The 19359-nt window shown below is 38.6% G+C and overlaps 3 protein-coding genes across 3 annotated transcripts; 1 reads left to right on the top strand and 2 right to left on the bottom strand.

Annotated features, from left to right (window-relative positions):
* Window positions 1–1560: 1560 nt before the first annotated feature.
* LOC137293476 (cyclin-dependent kinase 3-like) lies at window positions 1561–4654 on the bottom strand. The gene is made up of 3 exons (XM_067824041.1): window positions 4441–4654; window positions 2731–3367; window positions 1561–2339 (listed from the first exon to the last, which is right to left on the bottom strand). Exons 1-3 carry the CDS (start codon window positions 4499–4501, stop codon window positions 1850–1852), a joined length of 1188 nt encoding a protein of 395 aa, XP_067680142.1. The 5' UTR covers window positions 4502–4654; the 3' UTR covers window positions 1561–1849.
* A 733-nt stretch (window positions 4655–5387) lies between these two features.
* LOC137293479 (countin-3-like) lies at window positions 5388–9118 on the bottom strand. The gene is made up of 7 exons (XM_067824044.1): window positions 9033–9118; window positions 8174–8378; window positions 7535–7670; window positions 7077–7189; window positions 6700–6795; window positions 6035–6175; window positions 5388–5838 (listed from the first exon to the last, which is right to left on the bottom strand). Exons 1-7 carry the CDS (start codon window positions 9093–9095, stop codon window positions 5747–5749), a joined length of 846 nt encoding a protein of 281 aa, XP_067680145.1. The 5' UTR covers window positions 9096–9118; the 3' UTR covers window positions 5388–5746.
* Window positions 9119–9809: 691 nt separating this feature from the next.
* LOC137293478 (uncharacterized) lies at window positions 9810–18577 on the top strand. Its single transcript, XM_067824043.1, has 8 exons — window positions 9810–9980; window positions 10767–10986; window positions 11358–11515; window positions 12707–12789; window positions 13092–13201; window positions 13598–13768; window positions 13914–14030; window positions 15770–18577. The coding sequence occupies exons 1-8, from the start codon at window positions 9904–9906 to the stop codon at window positions 15908–15910; spliced, it is 1077 nt and encodes a 358-aa protein (XP_067680144.1). The 5' UTR covers window positions 9810–9903; the 3' UTR covers window positions 15911–18577.
* The last annotated feature ends 782 nt before the right edge of the window (window positions 18578–19359 follow it).

Below are 19359 nucleotides of genomic sequence, written 5' to 3'. Positions count from 1 at the left end.
TATAAATCTTTTCTACCATTCCGTCAACCGATCGCATTTCCATACAGCAGTAACGTCTATGTCTTTAAGAAACAACAACAACGTGGTTTGTCTTTCAACATTCCATTCATTTCGAAAACACGCGTATGTTGTGGGACACACGTACATGAATGCATATGAAACAGGCATGTTGATGTAAGCTTGTACAGACTTGTGTAGATTACCAAACGACAACGCCACGTTTCTTTTTAAAATGTGACATTAACTCTGTAAAATAACTGATAAACATACACTGAAACCCAACAAGCTGGTCCAAATGATGTCCCACTGTCGTATGTAAAAACATAGACGTACTTTGAACGATGTTGTGTGTGGTAAATATTGGGTTTGATCTATGCGACTTGTACCATAAACATTCAGCGTCAGAAGTACAACAGTCATTCTGAAATAAGGCTTTGTGAAACCCACCCTGAAAGTAGTCTTGTGATGCTAATTATGTTTATGTAACTTACATGGTCTATCCCAATCATAAGTTTCCATCCAAAGTTGATTTTAGTTAGCGAGATAATGACTAAATTGATCTAGTGTGACATGTACGTGACCGAAATGTACGTTACCAGTTTGTGCTACAGAAACTGAAGAAAGTGCTGCACACAGGTTTTGTGCAAGGTTCATGAACCAGTACCATGTGGCAATTAAGTGACAGCGTATGTTTGAGTCATGGAGACCTAAACCTGGCTGCAGACAAGTTAGAAAATTACAAGTTTAATGTCTGTTACCATCCGAGGACCTTGTGTACTTGACCAAAAAACCTTGTCAGTTCTCACTGTTGAATCGTTTTAAAGTTGGGATTTACAACTGTCTGTTGGTTTAAAGCCTCTGCCCCCTCAATAATACCATAGTATTTATTATTTACTGGGAAAAGCAACTTCATTTGAAATGTACGTTATATAACAGTATAGTTGCGGAACTCACAAACTAAGAGCATTTCTCTTGTACTTCTATTTGTTTTATGTATCCTTCGTTTGTGTGTTAGACTGTAAAGTGAATCATGATCTGACGCAATTTATCGATGGGTTACTGAACAGAGTACTTGTATACTGGCTCTTTCCTTTGTCTGTAGGTGTCTTCGTGTAAATTAAAACACAACTTCAATGTAAAGGCATCTATCTATAGGTTAATTTATATGCTGTCTGTTTTCCCACTAATACAAAACAAGTGTTTTAGTCACCGTACACCTCACTCTCTACATGTAGGAGAGCATTAATCTATAGAGCATTGGCATTGACAAAATGTGTATGTTACATCGATTCTGAGTTAAATTAAAGACTTTTATGAGAGATTGTTTCACCACACTGTCTATTTTTATCTGAAATGGGAACAAACACTATTTTTGGATGGACACCAAAAGTCTTTAAATATTCAGACATTATTGTTTTTAAACAAATAAACCTTGGAGTTCGAATGATCAAGCATTTTAATTTTTCTGTCCATTTTCGAGTGAGGTATTCATGTTATACTGACCTGGGTTTCAGTGATATCTCTCGAGATTAAATTATCTGAGCAACAAAAGAATATAAACAACACGAGTACATACAATTTAATTTCATTTGTCTGTCACTTATGACTGAATAATAATTGACTATGCACGATTTTCAACTTATTGATCTTTAAATAAAAACAAGATTATTGAATATTCAAACATTAATAAAATGAAATCAGTATAGTTTCTAAACACGAATGCATTTAATAAAAAATATATCTATTAAAATAGAATGGCGTGTTTCTATACAGCATCGGCTATCAATAAGTAGTGTACATCGATGCTAAATGTTCTAGCAGGCCCGGTATATAGTACTGTGTCAAAATGTTACAGCATTAAAGCAGGAGGGCGGTTTGTTGGATCGTACTGAAGGGCTGCCTTCATACTGTCAGCCAGACTAGAGCTGATGGCACTGGCCTTTACAAACTCAGGCAACTCCACAGGTGTTTCAGCGTGCTCTACGACGGTGAACTCCGCACATTCGCCGATATATAGGTCTTCCCCCGCCAGCAAAAAGTAGATTATACACCCGAGGGACCACACGTCAGCCTTGATGGCAGAATACTGGCAAACATTGCTGAGAACCTCGGGTGCCATATAAGCATATGTCCCTGCAGTGCTCGTAACATACATCTCCATTCCGCAAATGCCCCGAACGTTCTTTGCGCAGCCGAAATCAGCGAGGATTGCCTTGTTTCCATCTAAAAGGATGTTTGCAGGTTTCAAGTCTCTGTGGGCGATCATGTTGTGGTGGAGAAAACCTACAGCCGTCTGGATGTCCAGAAATAGGCTCATGATATACTCAGAATCCCCGTGTCTGCAATGAAACGGAACACAATATAAGAAAGTTTCAGTTAGTTAACGTAATTACGCTGATCAATATTCTGCAAGCATAGCACACTCCTTCACGGAGTGGAAGTGTGACGCGTTAGCACTAAAGCATCATTATCCAAATCATCATCAATATTATTACAGATGCTTGATGTAGGGGAGCAGTCAACGCTGATATAGGACTGCGATGCTTTAGCGAAACGCACAAGAACGACATAATGCTAACATACCATATCAAGGAATGTGTAAAGAACACCCGTTACCTGACATTCTTCTTAAACGTTGAATTGCACATTGCACAGTGCATCTTTGATAAACAAGTCCAAGACAATATCAATAACAAAACGAACTTCTGGAGACGTACAGCGACTACTCACACAATATCTACATCTTTGAGGCTACCAGAAGCTAGGTTCATGATGATGATTATCTCAGACTCGAAGTGAAAGCAGTTCAATAGACGGACGATGTTTGGGCAGTTCTGTAGTGACTTGAGTATATCCACCTCTGTCAGAGCAAGGTCTGCATCACCTTCATGCCTTACTCGTTTTACAGCCACAACGTCAAGTGTGTCCAACTTCACTGCTTTGTACACTGAGCCAAAGGTGCCCCTTCCAACTTGAGACAGGATCTCGTACATATCCCTGAAGTCATCCTCCATCAACAATCCATGCTTCGTCTCTTTGAATGGTTCTCCTGAAGAAAGAGTTGGATCTGACTTAACTGTAGTTGGCACTTGGGACAAGATCCTTCCAGGAGGGTTCTTGTTCAAAGCTGATCTGTTTGTTTGATGTTTAATGGAATGAGATCTATTGTACCTAGTCGACCTGAGTGTTGAACTTCTGAAACTGAACTCAAAGAAGGAATCCGAGAATCCATCTCTGTGACAGGATGGCTTTGAGTCGGTGGTTGAGGACTTTCTGCTACTGTCACTTGGCAGGTTTTGAGTGTTTACAGGGGGAATAACCTCCCATCGTACAACTTGCTTTGGTTTTCGTCGAAACCAACAGTAACCTGAAATCATAAAACGAGCATGAATATTATTCTCTTTTAGTATAACTTGTTTATTTTGGAACCATTCTTCAAAAAATTGCAGTTCATTGTCAGTTCGTGTTTTATGTAGCCAATTCCATTATCAACTATGTGGTATTTGGAACATAATGGAGTGAAAAGGACGAGGTGGGATAACGGACCCGTTTGGTCCTCTGGAAATGTCAGTTTGCGGGAAAATACGTTAGTTATATTTCAAGATATGCTTATGTCATTGTCAGACTGTTTGTCTTAGACTTGCAAGTTTCGGGCTGCTGACATGGGTAACAAACATGGCCGATTTTTCGATCGGCCGATCTAAAAGAGAAATCTATGTGTTTGCATGTCCAACACCAGAGTACAAAACAAGCGCCTGCCAACAGACTAGTGGCAGGCAGATTTCACAGACCTCATCACTATCAGTAAAACTGTTGATACTGTAAGAATCAGCTTCAGGGTCTTGTGTAAGTAAGGACCTGCAAGTCAGTCTCCTGTAAAGTCTTTGGGTGCTGTTGTCAGTCTGGCAATTGTTATGTTTTATTTTATACCGTAAGTTCTCTATCAGTGGCTATTGTGGCGACAGTTTACTCTTGAAGGATCTCTAGGGCCTAGTGTGCCGTTGTACAGCGATCTTAGCTCTAAGGCGATCGTAACTCTTGTAACTAAACATAGACAGTTAAAAGCGCTATGGTTGTTTGCACAACGACACCCGGTTACCTTTAAGATATTCATTTCAACGTGGTAGTTACAAAATACATGTATTAGTTTTAGACATCTACGAATAAAAAAGCAGCCATTGTAATATATGTTCTTTCTCATGTAGAAGTTCTGCTATGATATTTTTATTTCGAAAGTAACGAAAAATAAGTAAAATAATTTTAATGAATGCAAAATATCCTATATCAAATATTAGGGTAAACACACTCAAACAACATAGTATTACATAATGTAACAATTGCATAATTTAACATGTTTGGCAAACAAACATGCCAGTCAAAACCAATATGGTGCATATATGATCATGTTTCTAAATATTTCACATATTAATATTTGCTTACCTTTCCAGGCAACGTACGCTCCAGCGAGGAGTGATGAAGATGTAATCCACAACTCGACCATCTCGTAGAATTAATGGTTTCACCCGTCAACTGAAAAATAGAGTTTAATCGAAATTTGTTCGTTAAGTAAATAGCTCTCGTCAATTATTTACTTCTTATGCGACTAATATCGCTATTTGGAGGTTTTAACTTTGAAAACGGATACGTTGCCATAAGCAGCATAATTGAATATTTATTATATAAATGCGGTACTTACTGTCCACAAGCTAAGCTGTTTAACATGCTGGCTTTCTAATGAAGAGATATGATTAACTGTGGCTTTCCCTTGTCGCTAAAGACAGGGAATGTTATGACGTCATAGACAAACGTGATCTTGTCGTTTCTATGACGTGAACGACAATGTTACTTTCCGTTCACACATGCTACTGACACCAACAAGACTAATTGTTTAACACGTGCACGCTTACACGCTGGCAATCTCGCATACATACATATAAAAATTATATGTGGGCGACAATACTTGATTCGTGACATCATTTCGGGTTTTTGTTTTGGTTAATTGGAATTTTGTAGTATAATTATTCATAGCTACGTTTTGATTGAAACCATAATTTCACGACCAAACATTATTTACATAAGTCACCCCTAGTTGGTTGTAAATAAACACGAACATGTTATTCATACCTGAGTGCTGAAACAAGTGAAGGCACAAGAGTAGAATTTGTGTCTGATGGCACCGTAGTAACAATAACTGAAGAAAGTGTGAGATGACCTGTCATTTCACAATCCCGTCTGTAAAGACAATGTTGTGACGTCATAGACACTGTCAGATGAATGCCATGACGTCACAGACAGATCCCAGTGATACGCGTTTCGTCAACTTGTGAATGGGAAAGGCACAGACGGGCTCATAACAATCTGATTGCCAACGAACAAAACAACATGCAGATAGAAAGAAATGCTTTATTACACTGAGTCAATTAAATTGGTGCGTTATATGTGTGACTGTCTTGAAAACTCATGGATACAGTCAGACTACCAGGCAAACAATACAAAGGAAATATCATTTGATATTCGGGTATACTTTGCGGTCGATTATACGTTACCAAACATCGGTGTTTTTTTTCAAATAATCACCATGTATTTCGAATTATCACGTAACCATTGTCAAATTCTATCTGATCGTACATTATTTATTTCCTGGTTTCATATTCAATGTCGATCTTAAAAACATTTGTATTCACCCATTTTTAAAGATGCTTTGATTACACTGAATAAAGTAACGGCGATGTAAGTGCTGGCTGTCCTAAGTCTCCTTTGTAATGGTGAAGTTCATGCTTTTCTGGTCATACACCTTGCTATGGGGATGCTTGCTGAAACACTCGCCATTACACACCGCTGCAACATAAGACATACGGAGCCATATTACATTCCACGGGGTGTTTAAGCCTTTTATATAATTGTAGGTTGTAAATATTTCACTTTTTAGTCAAATGAATGCACTACATCGAACCGTATGTAGATCATGAGTTACTGCAACACTTGTTCCTGCCTTTGGGTATTGCTCAATGAGTCCCTTTTACTTTTTACTTACACACTGTGAGTGTGTAGTTGCCGTGTTTCCAAGTTTCACACTCCTGTTTCTGGGGATGACAGTCGGGGGACTTCTCCGCCGACAGCTTCACTGCTGTCGGGTAGAAGCCTGGTGGTTGCTTCTGTATCAGGATACTGCTTGCTACAACCACAGATACGTGAAACAGCATTTTATCAGAAAAAACACCCCACTAATAGAAAATACGAGCCACGCCCTTTGGCGTGAAATAATTCTTATAAGCGGAATCAAACAAACCGAACTTGAGACAAGCGATCATCGGTCCGTTTGGTAGCTTTGAAGGAAGTTTCCATGGTCCAGAGAGGGCTATATATTCACAGTATTTAAGTGAGGTAGAGGGAAGCCCAGTTACGTCCCTCAACTGTATCAAGTTGGTGGGTTCGAGTCCAAGGTTTGCTCTTTGTGTGTTGCAATATTTGTCATTACTAAACCAGGTGTTCAATTCACCAAAATAGAAAACGTCCAGGCATGCGTCAGTTTCTACTTTCCTCTGACATAGCGCCCACATTCAGCTGGTGTTGAAATTAATGTTTGTAATCATCATGGTCACAAAACCTCCCTCTGGTGTTCATTACATTCTAGATATGGTTGTCCTAAAAGTATAATGTGTTAAGTGTGGCCATACTGAGTATATGAGTATTACTCACATACAGGGAAATGATCCACAGTCGTGATGTTGATGTTGATCTGACCTGTACCTGTGCCATTCGTTGAATTGTACGTGAAACTTACAGTTCGATCACCTGTGCATAAAACAGTTGTTTTACTAGATTATATATGTATAATTTTTATCCGGAACATACAGCCCGGATGTCGCAATTTTCACTTTGATAAAAGGTTTCATGACAACGTTGAGGCTGAAATGTACTGTTTATTTTACATATTACGTACAAAATGTCCGACGAAAGATCAATGGAGGTGTCGAACTTCGAGGTGTGGAGTAGAGCAACAAATCTGTCTTAATCTTTCGTTGTATAATGGACGAAATGAGCATGGTTATTTAGGTGGAATAGGGCAAAGGTACCTGGGGGTCCTTTCAGTGGAAGGATGTTGAGCTCGGTCAAGGTCGCATCTCCCTGGTCGAAGATTGGACACATTTTCGTCAGTTCGCAGAAGTAAATGGGATCTAAGTCTGCTCTGTTGAGAGATGCACACGCGTCATATGCAAATCTTTTTGAATATTGTGTTTATAGTCCTGGCTAACTATTCTCTAAACGTTCGTAGCGCTACGGACTTCTTAAGGCCATTCTTAACACATTGGCTACGATCAAAGTTAAGAATTCTTAGGGCTACGAACGTTTCGAGAATAAGGGCACTGGGTATTTCATCTCATCACTGTTAGACTCAGAAAGATTAATGGCAACACTGAAATCGTAAAGAAATTATCATAGTATGAGATAAAACAGTTAACTGCCATTGACTCAAATTTGGATGCTCCGTATGGGCGAAAGTATGTTGTATTTTTCTTCCCGATATGCTTACTTTGTGATAAATCTGACGAAGTCGTCGATGCCGACAATGTCACACAGGATGTTACACACAGCACCGATAGCTTGGCTCCCTGTCTTCTGCTCCACGATAGAGCACAAAACACCACATGAATCCAGAATACCAATATCTGCAAAATGATGGGAAGAGGCTTTTTATAAAGCAGGATACATTCCAAACGCAGAAGACTATGGAGTGGAATGGACAACATTCCATATCACATACACCAAGTATGTAGCAATGTGGCGACGGTCAGTGTATATATAGTTTGCTTCTTCAGTAAGTGAGTTTGGGGTTCGGACATATCGCTTCTGAGCAGTATGGAAATAACACATTGTATTTGGATTTAACGCCATTTTTTTCAGTTAAATAGTTCTTTTGCCCTTTGAATTAATCAGGTCTGGGCGATAAATTACTATATATTTTGCACAAGTCCCTGTTTCACAGACGCCAGCGTCAGTGGCAGGCTGGTTAACAACAAGCAAATTTTACAATATTTGAACGTCTTTCAGTTTGGTCCAACGGGGATATTACCCCGACCTTCTATGTCCGGATAGACCCTGTGTCTGTTGGACCACCTAAACACCTTGTAGCTAGTTTAGGTGACTATGTGAACACATATGATGACCTTACTAAGGACGACATCCATCATTATGTCAATAGTTTCCTCCGTGAAGCTGATGCATGTCGGACAAAGGTCAAGGTCAACATGAACTTGAGGTTGTGGCATCTTCAGAATGGTCATCATGGTCTTCTTTGGTTTTGGCATGTTGGCTGTTGCAGTCGACAACCGCAGCCCAGAGGCAGTAAATATGACACAGCTCAACAACGCCAGTACCTGTATTCAAACAAACGCGGACTTTTGAATACAATATAAACATACATGAATGTTGACCCGTGTTAGAAATTTGTATTTGTTCGGCATTCAGTTTTCGTGACATCTACGAGTACGGCTGTGGTGCTGACAAATATGAAAAAGATAATCTGTGAATGGGGACTCGAATCCAAGAAAATAGGTTTCTGCTTCTCAGGAAACTGTGGGACCTTGGACAACTGGGCGGCATAATGAAGAATGGGGCAACTTTATACATTTATATATAGTGGGCGGCCGAGAATAGTCTTCTTAAAGGGGTAGCAGTGCTTGGCACTTGCGGTCTGATTAAAGCCAGCAGCAACCCAGTTTCAAACATCACACGTGCTGCAATGTTAAGTCTTCACTAGTACAGGACAACAGATCATAGCATTTAGCCCGTGAAAAGGGTCGTGCTAAGGGCAAAGTCAAGTGTTTGGTGGTTTTTTGTTTGTTGTTTTTCATTCTTAGCGTTATCCACAAGTACATACAATTGATAATGATCGCGCATCATTTAGGGTCGCATTCATGGGGCTTGTCAAAAGGGGGAAGATTTGAGGGAAAACGCCTGTTGATCAGAAAAGCCTGTAATGTTGTATAATACAATGTGCAGCTAGAAACAGTTAATAATGATACACCCACCTTCATCTTTAGTAACAAATGGGATACTGCGGCCTTTGATACAACTGCTCGAGATAAACACATGCAGGTTGAATGTCGTTGTCTGGACGTCCAAAGTCTCACAGTATCACTGATAGTATTTATAACAAATAAACAAGTTGTGGTTTCTGCTGTTGCTGACAGATATCGCATTTATGTGGCGTATCTCAGAATCAGTAGTGCAAGGTAGAACTGATGAATCAGGCAGTACTCCTTCTGTTTCATCATTTTTATTGAACGAATTCCTATCTGTGTTGCATGAGTGCATTAAGGGATCACTTCTTTTTTATAATATCAATGCACCCTCCCGTTAAAATGAAGTGTGCACCTTTTTTTCAATAGTGTGCACTCCTCCACCCACCCATCCCCTTTTCAAAAAGCTGTATCCGTCCCTGTATTTCATACTTTTAGTCTCTGCAAATGTTTCCAGCCCGGTGGCATTATGATAACGTTTATAATTTGATGGTCAAATCCAAGTTTCAAGTGTACACTTACTTTCCCCGTTTTACTTCATGTCACTTAGGTGTGTTATTCATAAGGATCAGAGAGCAGGCTATAAATTGACAGGAAACATTATTCGTGGCATATTATTACTATCAAATTACACTAGGTGATTGATAGTTTTAATTAAATTAGTAAAGTTTGGTATATTTGAAGTCAGAGGGGCTGCTTGTTGAGCGCTCGCGCTAGTGCATCACATGACCAACGTACGAATCACATGACCATTGATCACCAAGGTGCTCCTATTTGCATAAACTTGTTTTGCAATGGCGGCGAAATGTTGATAATCGGAAACTCATAGCGCACCGTGATTTACTGGCTACAAAAACAACAAATTCAGAGTTGTGCAAATATGGCAGCATCGGGGCCATATAGGTTAGACTTAGAACAACAAAAGAGGAATGTCTTCGTGACACAATTAAACGACAGGTGAGAGGAAGCGATCAATGTTTGATGAAGCTACACTGTTGTAATTAGGGTCACTTTGTTCTACATGGAGGATCTATCGACAGGTGCGCACAAGCGTGACGAGTGTGATATCGCCTGTGATTTAGTTTACACTGGGGGGAATTTGGTCAAATGCATTATTTATTTGGTATATATAACTTTCCTATTGTCCAGTGTATAACAAACGGGGATCAAATACGCTTCTAAGCGATGATCATTACTCTACTCAGTACAGTTCAATCTATTTCTTTTGGTTCCTATGAGTAATTAATATATACATTTAATCTAAGAATGCTTGTTGCATGTATTAAAATGATTATGTAATACACTGATTGAAGTGAAGGTATTTATCATTTCTGCTGCCGAAACCACCTGGACATCAATTAGTATTGATTATTTGTTTGCAGAATGTCTCTCGAGACTGTAAGAAATCTATGGAGATTTACTCAATTTTTTTCTCAACAAAGAAGCATATTTGCAGCAAATGTAGATCTTTGGCTCAAAATGTTTTATTTTTAAATGTGTCTGTACTCGGCCTTTGATTTTAGTTGTTCTCTTAAAAATAGCATGGAGATTGTAAGAATGAGAGAGATTTTTCTAGGTCATAAATGCTAATATTTTTGTAATATCTGAAAGGACTTTTGAAACATCTCAATGCCCACAGAATGGGATTTTAAGAAATCAGCAGGACATAAAGTAGCTGCATTATGACTATTGATAATGGTAGAGAAAACATCACTTATCTGTATGTGTGTATATTACTTTCAGGGAAGATGAAGATGAAATTTCTGCATTTCCTGTGGTCAAGGAATCAGGGGACAAACTTATTGAAACTGGTATCAACACTTTGCAGAAAACTCTTCTCCTGAAAAAGGATGTTGAAGTAGAAAAGGTCCAGGCTGACCTTGAAGAGAAGCGATATGAGTTCAAGAAACGGATGGAAGCTTGCTCGCAGAGGCAGATACATGTCCAGAAAAAACAACAACAGGTTAGAAAATATGTTGTATCAAATGTTACTACATTGTATATAGGTTTTCATTTTGTCATGGTTAAAAAGGGAAAGAAAAAAATATTTATAAACTTATTTAATGTATAATATATATGTACATTTGGTGTTACTTCCTAGCATATTTGCATTCTCTTCCCATAGAGATTACTTGTCATGTTTACCTATGAACCTCTGTCTTAATACTGTCCTTTCATGGCGTGAGTGTTCAGAATTCAGGATTGGTTGCAATCAGATTTAGTTGTGCAATCAGCGAAGTTTCTAAAAAGTAGTTTGTTCCAAATTAAGATTCTCGATTTCTTGTTTTGCTATGACATAGTTGCTTGACTTTTATGTTTGACTCTTGTCTTCAGATGAAAGACCGAGTTTCTAAATTTGAAAAGTTTATCCAAGAAAATGAAGCTAAAAGAAGAAGAGCATTGCAAAAATATCAACAGGAAGTCCGGTTACGAATACAGAAGACATCAGAATATGACCTGCTTCTGCAACAGTTGGAAGACCTGAAAGCGAGGTGTGTTGACTTCCATCACTGGGTTGGTTATAAGAAACAGTAACTATTATAATCCTGGATATTTCCTATCACTGAAAGTTGAAATGTTATTTATTTTTCACCCACATGGTCAACGTGTGGGTAGTTGCATACTAATCTCGTAAGTGTTGTATGGCATTGACCTGTGTTGTAACAGCTTGACCTGAGATTCTAACAATTTGATTGGATAACCAATGACCTCTCAGTTAGGTCACATTGTGATGGAACTATTTTTCATTCAAAACAAACACATGAATTCTTTCATTCTACAACTTTATGCATTGTGGGAATGTAAACATTGCAAACATTGCCATGTCACTGTTGAATTGTGAATTGAACAGTGACATTATATCCGTCAAAAAACGTAAATGCAATGTTTCCACCAGTGATTATTGCCGAGTGACGGGAAGTTTACTGTAGGCAGCTGTACGAGGTGATGACAGCTGACATGCTTCGTGACATCAGTTGGGGGCTGGCGTAGTGATGTCATTACAGTGTGATATCATGCAAAAGGTGTACAACAGTACAAAATTCTTCCACAACCTCTTTATGGAACTGGTTTTGGTTTGAAACCATTTTAACAACAAAAATATCCTTTTTTGTCAAATTAATGCATGTAAGATGTGAGTAATAAATAAAAAACCACACTCGGTCTCATTACATACGAATTACAGGAAATTTGTGACCTTCCCATGGTATCTGTCAGATACCATAGCAAGGACACTTGTTTTGCATAATTCGTATGTAATGAGATCTTGTGTAGTATTCTCTAAGTATTGACCAACAAACAATGCCTCTAATCAATTATTATGAATATGGTGAACAGCTACAACTTGTATCATTTTTGTATTTTTATCTATTTTTTTATCAGTTATGGAACAGTTGTGCCCCCAAAATATTCCAACTACTTTTCATTTCTGTTTTGATTTTGGTGCTTGCCTCATGCTGTTTGAATGCTTATACCCAAACAGTTTGAAAATGGCACCTTTAACTTGGCAGTCACCGCCATATAGATAGAATATTGCTGAGTGCGGCATAAATTTAAACTTACTTACTTAACTTGGCTGTAGAATCTAGTTGTAAGGTGCTGCACCATGTAGCTGTTTATGATGCAAATTACTTAGGTTGGAGAGGAAAGTTACGCTTTGACAAAACATTTGTTTTTGATTGCAGACACAGATTCTTAAAGGAGCAGTTAGTCCAGTACAAGAAGTATGAGGAGTACCTGTTGCGAGTCATTGATGCCATGCCTGAGGGTGAGCAAAGGCTGTTTCATGCTATAGTCAGCAATATCACCATACATGAAAGTGGCCTGGATGAATCAGTCACTGTGATAGTTTGACCATCAGTCTCTGTGTAATGAGGCCTCTTCTGACCAACAACATAACTTAAAGATGGTGGGAGACAAAATTATATCATTCCTTTTGAGTTAGTGTAGAAATAAAACTTAAACTCACAGTGGTAGTCCTAGTATCTTTCACATACTGTTATTGGTAAGGGTTGTCAGCATTAAGTCTAACAACAATGGAGTACAGTAAACTGAGCATTGTATTTGCAGACTATCTGCCATCATCAGAGGACAAGCTGAAGGGTCTCATGATGCGACACCGGACACTGAGTGAATCCAACAAAGACCTAGTCAACAATCTGGTGGCCATGGAGGATGAGGTGGGTGGACATTGGGCTGGGGAAGCAGGGGGCACAGTGCAGTGTTGGGGGTATGAAGGGTGCAGAAGGGATGAGTTTACACTGGTGGTGGGTGCCCAGATTAGGGTGACGGTTATACAAAGGGAGGGTGGGGGTGTTGGTGTTGGGTATACATGTGATGGATATAGTCAAGCTGATTGGTGTTTATAGGGTGAGGGTACATGGAGAAGATTGTGTGGCAGGTAGGTAGCATGCATGGAGAAGGTGAGGTAAAATGGTGTATCAGGGAAAGATGGTGGTAGTAGTGCAGGAGGGTGGCATACATGTTAGTGAACAGAGGAAGGATTCGTGATGGTGGAAGGTGGACATACCTCTGAAGCAGCATAACCATAGTAACAGTATGTCATATGTCCCCAGCTGGAGCATCTGAAGCTGAAGATGGATGAGATGTCCCAGGAACACAACAAGCAGAAGGTATCCATCAACTCCCAGCTGGCTCGGCTTCAGGAGAAGCAAGAGGCCAAGACTGACTCCAACCAGGAGAAGGAGCTCAACTTTGCCCTATCCAAGGGGGACCTCAGGAAGAGGGTGAGCAGACGTCATACAAACCAACATACAGCGATATCCAACGTATTCAGATAAAACAATGATTGTTATGTATAAATGAAAAGATTCTCTCAGCTTCTTTCCTGTCAGTATTGAATGACCACTGTATCAAACTGTTTCATTTCAGAGAACAGAGTATGGTGTAATTCTCATGGCCATTGATAATATATATGAAAAATGTCGAAAAGTCATAGAACTGCCAGCAGAAAAAATGGAATTAGACGACAAACTACACAGAATCAAAGTGAGTAAACAAAGAGATAAACTTGAACTATCCTTCATAAACAATTTCAGGTGAGAAAAGGAGCTTTATTACAGGTCACACGACCCTGATGCAGCCATATGCTTTGTCTTCAAAACTTTAAGGTATGGCCACTGTCTGCTGTTCTGTTTTCTCATTGAAGAATGCTCCAGTTGTCACTATCACCCTCTCGTCAATCTTTGTCGCTAGCGAAATTGTCACTCTCAGATGACAGTTACTTCCTCAAGGGGTGTATGGATCATGCTCTTACTCCTTATATCTTCAATTACAGAAGAGTACATGCAGCAGGTGATGAATCCACATAATTTATCATGAAAGGGAAGGACACAGAGACTCAGCTCATCTAACTGAAGAGGGTTAGAGATATCTCAGGATGCCCCTGTTCTTCCTAAAAGACTGTCATTTTTACACATTGTCAGTCCATGCAAACGCTCCCCAAATTGATGCTGACATTACATCATTGTGTCCTAAATAGAACATTTTTCTCTCTTAGTACAAGATGGGGAACTGCATTGTCATCAGCAGTACCCTCCTGTCTATTAGTACCATTCTATCTGCTAGAGAAGCTATTGCTATGATTATTACTCATGCTACTACGTTGGAAGAAACCTATATCAAGGGAGCCATTGTTACCATTGTCTGCAAGGTCCACACGGACAATTAGTCTAAAGTTTCTGAGGATTTATTTCAAATGCAACAGATCCAAATTAAAAATTCTTTTCAGCAGGCACACCTGGCACAATAGAAGTCTCTTCATGGCCATAGGTCCTGTATGTTGAGGTAGGAATAAGCTTAAGTGGAAGAGCCCTTCAGCTAATACAACATTGTTTGACAGGACTGAGTGAGGGTCTGCATTTTACACAGGCTCTTCCAAATGGTGACTTGCCTACATATTGCTTGACTGGGAATTTCCACCTGCAGTTGTGCTGACCTTCCTCATAGGTGGAAGACTTGAGACTGTTATGGAAACACCCTTTTAGTTACACTTCTACGAAGGAACATCAAGCCAGGAGACTACTACATGATCAGCCTTGACCTTCAAAACCATTATTTTCATGTATGCCAATCCATCACCACCATCAGAAGTTTTTATGCTTCGTCTGTCATGGAATTCATTATCAACGGAAAGCCCACTTGTTTGGCATTTCAACAGCCCCGGGGCTATTTACCATGGCCAAGGCAGTGTTAACTGCACCAACTGTAGACAGCACGTAACTGCCTTTGTTAAAGGCTACTTAAGTAGATAAGGAAGGCAGACTCAGAACTTGGTTGACTGCATGTTTTCACAGCTCTTCTGCATAGGTTGTTGCTGATAATACTGACCACTTGTTTTTCTGGCCCAAACTTGAATATGTACACACGTGGTTATTTAGCTGGTATAAAGCTGCCAGTATACTGTAATGTACCAGAGTGAATTTCTTTGAAGGATATTCTATGAATAGGAGTGTGTTTGAAAGTATTGTTGAACTCAAACAAAAGTGATAATTTCTTTACAGTATATAAGTAACACTTTTAACCCTACTGCACTGATTATGATTACACTGTAGCTATTTCATGGTTACCCAGTTAGGTGTTAGACATTTTTTTGGTACAAGAACAACGTGGAACCACTCTCATAAAAAAACTGTATAAGTGCAACAATTATAGTATTTGGCACCAAGTATAAATATAGATGTACTGTGTTATATTGATATTAACCAGTTCGTTTCCACTGCCTGCAGGACCACCTGAATGACAGGCAAGATGTAGCTCGCATGGCTCATCCTGACAGTTCCTTTGTTGGAAGCCAAGCAGTTGAGTCTCACAAAGAGTCCAGGAAGGGAAAGAAGCGAGTCACGTTAGTCATCAACGAAGTGTCTTAACTTCAAGGCTTATTGTTATTTATGTGCCCAGTGTATTCTGCCCTGAGTGTGAGCATCCCTGCAGCAGTGTGGACCTGTGTGCTAGGATGTGTGTTTATCCTGAAAATAGAGTGCCCCATGTTTTTGGTTTCTAAAGAAGTCTTAGCTATGATATAATATATTACATGTTGCCATATTTACAACGAAAATGCAGAAAACGTGATTATTGCAGAAATGTTAGAACCCTTCTGTGTACCATGGTCTTCAATGAGTAACATGATGGACAATCAGTGATCTCATATCTAAGTGCAACAGTGATGTCACAATAATATTAAGGAAATGGTTTGGAAACAATACACATAGGTTTCAAGGTGAGCATACCTGCCAAAACAAACCATCATTATTTGCACTCTGTTCTGGACAAGTTATCTTCCCATTGTAACATAGGGTAGACATTTGTAAATACCACATCATTGTTATGTACATATACCTTGTTAAACTGTAGTCTCTACTGACACGAGTGTTACTGACCTTTTATGTCAGGTGATGTACATGACATATATTTATGTGAATATACCCACAGTGGTGAGTACTGTATTTTCTGCATTTATTGATTGTATGTAAGATCTCATACAAATTAACATCGTGACTTTTCTCCTTTGGGTTGACCCTCTGTGTTAAAATTATTCTTATAATGGTTATATCAGATTGAAAGCAAATGGCATTAGCAAATGAACACTAGCTCTTGTATTGCCTCTGGTGATACCAGAAATCTAGCAGTCTGACTTGAAAATTGGGGCTAGCACTAACAATGGATGTAATTATAATTACTTTTTTTATATATAATTATCTTATGGTTGTACATAGGGGAGACATAATAACATCTTCCAGTTTTGATACTTAGTAGTGTTTTCATTTGTATTTTGAAGGTCAACAGCAGCGTATGAAATAGCGTCTGCCCGACGGCCCCCTGCTTGCTAACTACAAGGCGGGCTTACAACTTTATTTTGTAGCCAGCTCTGTGGGCCAATACATTCACCAAGGGTACATAATTGACCATGTTGTTCACTACAGGAAATACATGTATGTCGAAAATAATTTACAAATGTGGCAGTTAGATGATGTCTGTTTAGTTCATGATCAGTCAAACCATAACTTCTACAGAGCAGCCTACCCATTGCTCTAACACAAAACACGATTGGTTTAGAGAATGCTTTCTGTATTTGTAAATTTGAGGTTGCAAATGTTTACTTTTCACATGGAATGTTACAAATCCCCTGTGCTCATTGCATGAAGAACATGTAGAGAACATTTTTGCCAGATACCGAGAAAGATTCTGAATTTGCCCGTTTTTCTGATTCAGGTGTCTGTGACACTAAATGAATCAACAGTGACCACCAAGTTATCTTTTGTAATTTGCTTTTGCACCTCAGTATGAGTAATTCATTAATTACGTTATATTAACATCATATCTCGGTTTCCTATATTTAATACAGGGCTGGTTACATGTTAACCAGGCCAGTAATATTTTTCAGTTATCAGCCTGTGGGCTTCCTGAGATTTGTAGGAGTTTCATACACTGTAAACAGTTACTAACAACTTACATATCAGTCAGATGGAATATACAATATATAACTTTCCATAAGACCAACCTTTTTTGTTTACTTGGATCATAGACTCATTTCAGTGGAACCCAGCTGTTAGAGGAGGAATTCAGAGAATTTATTATGGTACCAAGAGTGAATGTAAGCATCCACAAGTATGTACCCTTTGTATGACAAGAAATAACAAGATAAAAAACCCTTGTCTGTAGCTCCTTCCTTTTCTACAATTTACTGTTTGGAATATCTGTATATGATTTAAGTTTAATACCATACTGCCATGATTTCTGGATAATATAACTTAGACAATTCCAGTGTTGAAAGAACAGTGTATCACTGTGTGTGTCATCTGCCAAGAAGAAAGTGAAGTACATGTATTTTCTGTTTTGTCTCAACATTATCATAAAATTTGAATCTGTGATCAAAGTAATAAAAAAAAGGTTGTGTAAATTTGCCTTACCTGAAGGATTCAAAGTACAATGTATTGTGAAATGTCATAAAGGACTTTATCTTTGCTTATGACCACACCCATTCCTCCACTGGACTGTTCCCATCCCAATCCCATCACCTTAAGTGCTTTACAGTCTTAACATCAGGTCTGTGATTATGTAGTCTTCCTGCTTGACAGCATCAGGTATAAGCAAGAAAACTGAAGGCAGCCATTACCGTCATTCTGCTTTCACATCAAAACACTAAATGGTGATGATCAGAGCTCCTCTAAACTGCTGTAATCATTAGAAACTTAAAAAATATGCACATGAAATTCAGTGGTGAAACAAAAGCTTATTACAGGCAAACAAACTGCCATTTTTCAAATCAGTTAATTGCAACTTAAATACAACTGCAAAGACCATAAAAAATAGATTCATATTAATTTTAACATCAGCTTAGGGGAGCTAACATTTGCTGACAGTTCTTATTTATACTTGATGCCTCTAACTTGCGCCCCCCCACCCCACCCCCCATGTCAGTATTGCCGAGTCTCTGAAGCATTAGCCATCATTTTTTGTGATGATTTAATCTTTGTTCTTCCATTGTATTAGACTGGATTAAGTCTTATTGTGGAATAAAACATTTTGAGCAATGCATTTAATTATGTTTATATTCTTATTTATTTCATCTTTTGTGAGTATTTTCAGGAAATTTAAAGTATATTTCTTGTTTTATCTATTGTTATATATAAACACAGAGCATCACACTTAGCTCTGGATGTGGTGAAAGCGATAACTTTTTATGCTGGAGGTCCAGGGTCACTCTCCACAAAACTTTAAGCCAAATACTGGTGTCCTCTACTGTGGTGTTACTGGAATATCATTACAAATGGCAGAAAACACAACTCAAAGCCAAACTCAAATTTACCTCAGGTTTTGTTTTGTTTTGTTCAGACACTCAAGTATTCTTACTAAATTATGGGTAGTTATATACAGAAGGTATTCTGTAAACTTAAGACAGCTGTTGTGTGGTTTCAAAAACATGTACTTTGGTGCATCACCCAACATGTCCCAAATTGCTGAAATTTTGAATTAAGTAAACTCTATCTCTACTTTGTTTTCAAGTAAGTAAGTATTTGCTAAGAAAAGGATTACAAATCAGGTTCCCTCATCACAATTGGAGAATTTACTGATACTTGTTGCCAACATAGAGTCAATATCATCCTCTCAGTAATACAAGATATATCCCTGAAAGCCATTCATGATATTTCACCTATTGTGAAACCATTATTATTTTAACTACTTTTAAATATGACAATACAGATAACAAGGTATGACCATCTACACAGATCAAGTAACAATATAATATATACAAAGGTCAAAAACTCTATGAGAGGAAATCATGTTACTCATAATTTAACATGCAATGATTAATAAA

This window comes from Haliotis asinina, chromosome 8 (genome assembly GCF_037392515.1).
Source record: "Haliotis asinina isolate JCU_RB_2024 chromosome 8, JCU_Hal_asi_v2, whole genome shotgun sequence".
NCBI classification, from domain to species: domain Eukaryota; kingdom Metazoa; phylum Mollusca; class Gastropoda; order Lepetellida; family Haliotidae; genus Haliotis; species Haliotis asinina.
Note: the sequence above shows the minus strand (reverse complement) of the source record. Positions and strands in the feature narration are given on the sequence as shown.